This window comes from Pteropus alecto, unplaced genomic scaffold (genome assembly GCF_000325575.1).
Source record: "Pteropus alecto unplaced genomic scaffold, ASM32557v1 scaffold195, whole genome shotgun sequence".
Lineage (NCBI taxonomy): Eukaryota > Metazoa > Chordata > Mammalia > Chiroptera > Pteropodidae > Pteropus > Pteropus alecto.
In genome coordinates, this window is record NW_006438073.1 from 9,287,370 (window position 1) to 9,295,955 (window position 8,586).

The window sequence follows — 8,586 nt, forward strand, 5'->3', positions numbered from 1 at the left end:
AGGCGCCCGCCGCGTGGGCGAGAAACGCGACAGCACAGGTTCCCTCGGCTCAGCGAGGAAGCGCGAGCTCGCACAGCGCTCACACCCCCGGGTGCTGGGGACGCGCCCCACGCTCTGCGACGCGTCAGCTGCCGCTTCTGCGCCTGCAGCGGCGGGACGCTGGGCTCTCGGGCCTGAGCGGCCTCCAGCAAGCACACAAACGGGTGGAAACCAGCCACCTGCGAGAGCTTCCGGAAGCAGCTCTTTGGTAACTGCCCACGCTCTGTGGAGTGGGGTGCGGGGGTCCTTGCCACCTGATCAAAGGTGTGCCCGAGCTGCGGGTGCCTTATTCCCGCCCAACGGGACCGACCGCCCTGCAGCCTTGTCCACGGGCGCTGGAGGGTGACACGTGACACACAGTCGGTTTTAGATGACGACAGCACTTTGCACAAGCAAAAATGGCTCCGAGCTCATGATAAGTATTCGATGCCAACTATCATTATTCCGGGAGTAAAAATGGCTCCAAGCTCATAAGTATTCGATGCCAACTATCATTATTCCGGGAGCAGGTTTAAATCAACGGACGTTAGGGTGAGAATGCATTAACACAACGGAAAACATTTAACCACACATCGTTTGGAAGTGGACGCTTCTCACTTAGCACAAAGTTCCCAGTCACCAGTCAGAAGTGACTGCCGTGCGTCCCTCTCACGCCCTCCCCCTGGCGAGACACATGAGCAGATGCCGGGGTGCCCCTCCCGCCATCACCTGGTGGCCTCTGGGATGACAGGCAACTGCAGCTCAGGGTCGCCGTCCCCAGCGAGGCTGCATCGCCGCACTGGGCAGGGTCCGGCCTGGCTCTCTTTCTGACAAGAACCGAGAAACCAGACAAACCCCTGCTTTGCAGGGGGTCGTGGACACACCGCTTTTCAATACAGCTAATCCTACTGACATTCGCGGGACGGTCTTGGGCACCAGGCGGCACCAAGGCTCTCTGCCCTGCGTGCTGGACTCTCACTTGGGGTAAAGACAACAGCTTTCTGACGGAGGCCACTCCCTGCGGACGACGAAGCCGAGGAGCAGAGGCCCTGGGTCCCCAAAACGCCTCGAGGCTGGGGACTCGGGCAGCCGTGCCAGGTGCCGTGATTAGGGCGACCGTACCGGGGCAGCGCTCCGCAGCAGCCTCCGCCCCTGTCCCTTTGTATGCGGGAGCCCCGGAAAGCGTACACACTAAGTAGTCTGCGACAGTTACTTTTTCACTTAGAACAAAAAGGTTTTAAGCGTGTAATTTAACTATTCAATCCGAAAAAATAAACCCTTTTGCCTTTATCGAGCACAAAAGAAAATGCATACTGGGCCCACACTATTTTGATTAAATCTTCACTGATTTAATCGCAGGCCTTTATGTATGCTCGTTGATTTATCGTTAAGCTATCTGGCAAAAATCTGATTGGCCCTATCTTGAAATAGTGTGACAAGCAGAACTACTGTATTTTGTATGCTTAGTTAGCAGAGACACTAGGACGTGCTGGGCACGTGTTTGTCACAGTTTTCCCTGTTTCCTTTCATCATGGCCGTCACCCATTTTTAAACCCCTTTCTGGAAACAGGCAGCGAACGGCAGCACCCGAGACCTAAACCGTTTCCTCTCGTTTTCAGCCAGCGGCTCCTCCTCTGCGCCGCGGGGACCCTTCCAACCAGCAGCCCCAGGATCCACGGACCCCAAACCACTTCCCTGCCACGTCCCCTGGAGAGAAATCTCAAACCCAACACTCGTGACCAGGACGACAGGCATCATTTTCATTCCTCTTTGTTTTCCAAAGCTTTTCTCTAAACTTAACTCTTTTCCTGAAAATTCTACACAAAAATAGTCCGGGTTATATTAACCGTTTTGGACAAAACCTGATGAATTGTAATCTGAATTATAAATCGACTGCCATACTGGAGTGAGATGAAGAAAATAATCATCTTTAGTGAATATAAGGAAAAGGAATGTTAATTTCATCTTCTCCAAAAGCAGTGATTTTAAAAGCTGTCTTGAATTATACACTTTTTCTCAGCTCAGCTATTGCTAAACTGAAGGGCATTTTACTGGAACAGCCTGAGGACTGAGCTTCAGGTGAAAATCTCACGTTCTCTCCTCCCTAAGTCACCCAAAGGGGATCATATCATCATCTTAACTATGTCTTCTTTTTCCTTGATATAGTTCAAGAGAGCAGCACGATTTCTTTAATGAACACTGTCTTCTGTCTGGCTTGGAGTAACGGCTTCTTAGACATGAACGTTGGTTAAACCTCAGTAAGGGAACTTTTTTAAATGAAGTAATAAATGAAACCGGTTAAAAACGAGTTTATAAAGTGAATTCCGCTTGCCCTTTCTGAGCCACTGGAGAAAGGGAGGCACCTGGAATGGCATGGCAGAGGGAAGGCTGTTCTAGATTAAAGGCTGTTCAACCCTCTGACCCCCGGAAGACGGGTTCCGCCGTCTGCCACCTGTGCTTCCCTTCGCTCCGCTAGGAACGTGACCGTGAGGCTCTCGCTCTCGCGCGTGCGTCTCACAGCTTGGGACACGGTCGGGACTCAGACTTACCAGAGGTGGGTGCAATTATCCGACGAGTGGATCACGTCAGGCCAGTATATCTTCATGTCTTGCACAAGATCCTACGTATAAAAAAAAGGAAAAAGAATTTATGTAGGACTGAACAACTGGACACCTACAAGGCAAATGTGATCAACGAACACACGAGAGAACCGAGCCCTGCTCATTAATAAGCCGCTCTTACTTTACTGCAAGTGTTTCTGAAGACGTATCTCAAAGTGAAATCTGAGTAATCATAAAAGTACATTTGAAAACACAAGCTCTCACAGGCGAATGGGCAGACGGTGGCACATTAGGACAATGGGATATTATGTAGCACTAAAAAGTAATGGGCTATCCAGCCAAGAAAAGACGTGGAGGGACCTGGAATGTACATCACTCGGTGAAAAAGCTACATACTGTGTGATTCTAACCACGTGGCACTCCGGAGACCACATGGAGACCAGGGGCGGGGGAGGTGGGGTGGAGGGAGGAACAGACGGGGCGCCCAGGATTTACGGGGCGCCCAGGATTTTCAGGGCGGTGACGCTATGCTGCCTAATACCATAAGTGATGGTGGGCGCAGGTCATCACACGTTTGTCCAAACCCTTAAAACGCACGGAGGGCCCTAAAGCAGACTGTAGACTTTGCTTAATGATAAAGTATCAGTACCGCTTCACTTGTAACGGACGTGCCAAAGGTTTCTAAAACTGTTGAAAAGTAACGTCGACTGATTAAAGCAAACACCACCACCACCAAACGCAGTCTCCCTTCCCCAGAGCAGCTGCCTTGGCTGGGCCGGTGCCTCCCACACGGCAAATAGCTACCCTGAACCAAACCGTGTTCAAGTTCACTTTTCAGTGTCTACACACCCCCTAGGCCAAAGAAGTTTCCATTAAAAAGGTGTATGAACAAACAGGCATGACCATCGCCCCCCCGGAGCCTCGCTCGAGTCCACTGTCCTAAGCCCTGGCCACTTTGCTCTCCAGGCACACGGTGCATAACTCTGCATGCATGAGGTGACCTCACGAGCACCTGTCTCCCCGGGAGCAGCGTGGGCAGTCTGGGGATCGTCTGGTTCTGCTCTCCGTGTGTCCCCAGCCCCTGGCACACAGCGGGCCCTCAGCCCACTGATGCCAAATGAAGCAACTTCTAAAGCCACTTCAGGATCACAGGGTTTAACCGGAAACGCCCCCAAGGCATTCCGGGGGCTCGAGTGAGTCCGGGAAGAGGGAAGTGTGTCAGCGGAGGCCGCTGTCCCCAGGCTCTGGGCACACTGACCATTCCCATGCTGGCCAGCTGCACGAGAAGGAAGAGTGGGAAAAGTCCCCGTGGACCAGGGCCTGCGGTGGGCTCCGTCCTCCTGGGCCGTACGTGCCCAGGAAGGACCCGCAATTCTGGCCGACCCTGGCCCTGCCCCATGTGGCCAGGGAGGAGCCGGTGACCTCCAGTGCCTGCCCTGTTGGTCCAGGTACCAATCACCTGACAGAGGGCTGGTTATACACCCGGGGTTGCTGGCACCCGAGGAAAGGTGAGCACATGCGTGTGCTCATGCGTGTGCACACGAGGGAGGAGTGTCTCACAGGAGCACTTCTGCCGACAGCTGCCGTACGTCCCCGTCCCACGACTCGCTCTGACACTGGAAGGCCCAGCACTCCCCAGAGCTTGCAGTGCCCACTTAGAGCCCCACCCACCCACTGCCAGAAAGGACAGCCACGGGTCCCTTCCCCAAGCCACAGCTGTCTCGATGTGCCCAACCCTCGCCAAGCTGACCGGGAGGGACCGGACAGGGGACAGCTGGGGGCTGGCAGGCCAGACCGGACAGGGGACATTTGGGGGCTGGCAGGCCAGTGCCACCAGCGCGCTCACATCTGCTTCCACTTCCCACATCTCCGTCCCCGCGGGCAGCGGGGAAGGTTCTCATTTAGCTCGCGGGAGGAACTTAGATTCTGGTCCGTACCGGCAGTTCGATCCTCGTGGACACATTCTTGGTCCCTTGTCATTTTAAAACGTGACTTAGAGAGCACACTTATAAAGAAAAGATGTCACCTAACGTGATACCCTAGAGTAGTAACGTCGTTAATACCTTAATCTCGTTGAAATTAAAGTGCCAGGATCGATTACATTTTTCAGCTTTATCCGCCCTTAAATTAAAAAATAAAAGAGAGAGATTAGTCGTGGTTGGGACGCATCCCAAATGACAGGAGAAAACTCCTCCGTTAAGGTCTGCAGGGGACAAAGGTGCTAACTGGGACTTCCTCGGGGAGTGAGCCATTTAACAGAGAAGGCCTGGGGGTGGCAGACTCAGCTGGAGCTTCTTTCAGAGAAGGAAGCTGTTGAATGCAAACAGCAGAGGAACCCTAACACACCAAGGGGGTGCTCCTCTGGCCCTGCGGTCCCCTCGGGGCTCCCAGGGGCGCGCCCTTTACAAATCCCAGAGCAGCCATGAAATGGCGGTGACAGGGAGACCACACACGTATCAGGCTGGCGCCGGGTAAGGACGCCGCATCGGCGTGCTCGCACGCAAAGCACGTCGTCCTCATGGCATTCTGCCCTCGTGTGTCAACTCTGCTTGTCAGCTCTCAACCCTGAGACGCGGCTTAGCCCGTGAGGTCACCGACTCGACCCTGCACCCTCACGGCGTGCCCCGTGTCAACAGCTGGCCCCGACCTGAAGCCAGAGCACTGGGAGCGGTGCCACGCCCTGTCAACCCCGCTCACAGGGGAGGCAGAGGCAGCAGAAACCCCACAAAGCCAGGGTCCCGGAGACGGGACCGTCCAGGATGCCAACGAGCCCGGGCGAAGCTGAGGTGACGGGCCGGCCTCAGGCCTCAGTTCCGTTTGCCTTCTGCTGACCCGTTCCTGAGGGGCACGCATGTGCCCGCAAAAGCCGGAAGGGCCGCCTCCCGCCCCAGCAGCGGGACAAGATAGAATAAGGACGGCAAATTAATATGCACGCTTTAACATCAGAAATGCCTCCCCGACAAGCAAAACAATAACGTAAACGAAATGCAGGCAAATCCAGAAATGTCAATTTGGGTGTCGGTGAAGTGTGTATGTATAATACTCAAAAGAGTAAAACAAGAAAATTAAAATTGAGTGATCCTAAAATACACCCAGAATCCTTAAATGCACATTTACACTAGACGGTGACTGTTCTAGAAACACAGAGCTGGGGTTACGTTAGAAAGATTAGCGGTATCTTTAAGTAGGATCTGATTGAATGAAGAAACTACAGTCTATTAAAATACACTTCTCGAAATCGTAAGTTAACGCTGAGGACCAGACTCCAGCTAGAGTTGCAAGCTGGCCAGCTTTCTTGGGCTAAGTTTTCATGGCATTGGGTGCTTGCCATAATCCGTGTATCGTCCAGTAATCCGGGGGGTTTCTACAGTTGTTTTCAATTTCCTAGGGAGAAAAGCAGAAAGAAAATAATTGGTTCGTTGCTGATTTTATTAACACATTTAGTAATCTTGTTTTCTTTCGACATGCATCAGTGACGTACAGGACACAAGCCTAACACAAAACAAACTCTGCATGAATTTATAATACATTTATTCCAGCGATACATTCGCGAGGGTGTTCTATTTGCAATGAGTGGACCGGTCTTCAATATAAATAAGAGAATTAAAGACCCACTTTTGCTTCTTTTATGTGTTCACAAATTAAAACAATCTTATAGAAACACTCACATTTGGCCATAAATAATTTTTTTATCATTAATCCTAAATAAACGTTTGAGAATGACAGACTGATGACAGTCTGTTAGACTTGAGTCTGTTCAGGCACCAAGTCCAAATACAGCAGTGAAATGAGAAATATTGGAAATTTGGAGCCATAAAAACACCCGGAGTTCCACTAGGAATACATACTTAGTAAGAGATAAAACCGTAGGGATAAAAATCTCAGTATAACACTTTTTAGGGATTCCTCCCCACCAACTGTTTAGCTAAAATGGAGTTTTTCCAAAATAAACCATCGAGAAATATATTCTCACTATATAAAGCAGGACTTGTGCCCAGTGTCCCCACAGTGAATATGCAAATGAGAAGCAGCCATTGGAGTCCGGTGAGGGCCAGGTGGGGGCCAGGAGGGGGCCAGGTGGGGGCCAGGTGAGGGGCGTGCTCACTCTCAATCCCTCCCTCTGCAATCATTCCACAGGGGGTCTGGAGCTTCGGGGTCTGGTCAGGTGACTGAAATATCTGATGTGAGGCAGCCACAGAATGACGGGGTGGAGGAGCAGGATGGCAAAGTGACGGGTCGGAGACGTCGCCCCCGTTCCATCCCTAAGGAACCACAGGCCGAAGCGGGCGGGCCACTTCCTAAGAGCCCGGCAGGTGGCGAGCAAAGCCAGGACCCAGGGTCCCATGTGGGCCCCCAGCCGGCTCTGCGTCTCTGAGGAGCCTTTATGGGGTGTCTGGGCCCAGTGGCAGCTTGCTTTCACCCGCGGCAAGTATTTGTCAGCTCCTGGCAGGTGCCCGAGGGACTGTGCTGAGCATGGAGGACAGCCCTTTGCCACCTCGCCAACGGGGAAGGTGCCCAGGACAGCCCTGCTGCCCAGGGTGACACCTTGACAGGAGTCACAGGCACCCTGGATGGAAATTAATTCCCTAATAACAACATTTCACGAGTGATCCATTTTTAAAATCTCATTTCTAAAAGCCTCGAGGCAGGAAAGGCACTTCCGGGTATATTTACATCAGCCACAGGCACAAACCCACATTCTGTCACAGAAATGCCCCACCCACCAAATGACCTGGTCCCCTGCCGTGAAGGCAGGCAGCTCTCCACACAGGCCCTGCCAGCAAGAACCAGGACGCTACAATTCCAAATGCCCAGGGCCAGCACCGTAGTTCAACAAAACTGAGCCCCGGGGACAGGCCACTGCACTCTCCTGCTGTCCACCCTACTCGAGATGGCACTGGAGGGAGAAGGGGACAAGAAACTAGTGAAGTTTTGCTCGCATCTGTCAACAGAAAACTCAGTGAGGAAGTGAAAGGCACATTCTGGTTCCTAAATACTGGGGGAAACCAAAGCCGAATGTCACATGAGAGCCCCAAACTACAGGGCGAGTCTAGGATGCGTGCAGCTTGCAGCAGCTAAAAGAAAAGGCCTCTTCTGACTTAGAATTTTAGGAATTCTGAATTCTTAGAATTTCAGAAATGCCGTAAATCAAGTTAGCACTAGCCCAGCAATGGGATGAAACGCGGCAGAACCGCGCAGCTAACGCCAGCTTCGCAAACTGCCCTCCAGACGGACGGCAGGGACACGGCCTGGACGGAGCAGGCGAGGCAGGGTGCCCCCCAGCGGACTGCTCTCAGGAGAGCCTCAGCAGTGACACTCTAAAAGGACAGAGGGACGGGAGACAGAGCCACGAAGAGACCGGCCCACAGAGGACCAGGGGCCCCGCCTGTGCTGAGCAGAGAGAGCCGAGGTGGCAGGGATGGTGTCTGCTCCCGGGCCCTCCCGGAAAACGTTTTAGTAAGATCTGCAATAATGGAGGGAGGGAGGGAGGGAGGAGGCAGTTGGCACCTGTGGTGGTTGAATTGTGTCCCCAAAAGGCGTGCTGAAGTCCTACACCCCAGCACCGGTACATGTGGCCTTATCTGGAGATAGGGTTTTGGCAGATGTCATCGAGTTAAGGTGAGGTCAGACTGGATTGGGTGGGGCCTACGCCCAATCTCTGGGGTTCTTAAAGGACACAGAGGGACACAAAATGGAGACGACCACATGAAGGCAGAGCAGACTGGAGCGATGTGCCCACACGCCAAGCAACACCAGGCAGTGTTGGCAACGCACGGAGCTAGCACAGGGCTTCTGGAAGGGACTGGCCCTGCCAGCACCTTCGCTTCACACTGCCGGCCTCCGGAAAGGGGAGGGAACACGTTTCTGATGTTCCGAGCCACCCAGTTTGCGGTGGTGTGTCACGGTCCCTAGGAACCTCACATGCGGCCCTCCTGGAGGAGTGTCCTGCCGGGAAGGCCCAGTTCTGCGGGCCAGCGAGGAGAGGCTGGAGGGCTGTCAGAGGCCT

At 53.2% G+C, this 8,586-nt stretch overlaps 1 protein-coding gene across 1 annotated transcript in view; it reads right to left on the minus strand.

The window, feature by feature from the left end:
• Positions 1–8,586, minus strand: part of RNASET2 (ribonuclease T2) — a gene marked incomplete at its 3' end in the record, with an annotated part of 16,141 nt that overhangs the window by 5,247 nt on the left and 2,308 nt on the right. Inside the window, exons 3-5 of the mRNA XM_015591871.2 lie at positions 5,908–5,963; positions 4,643–4,700; positions 2,568–2,638 (exon numbers count right to left, since the gene is read on the minus strand). Coding sequence (XP_015447357.1) covers positions 2,568–2,638; positions 4,643–4,700; positions 5,908–5,963 — 185 coding nt within the window. The remainder of the gene's footprint in view (positions 1–2,567; positions 2,639–4,642; positions 4,701–5,907; positions 5,964–8,586) is intronic.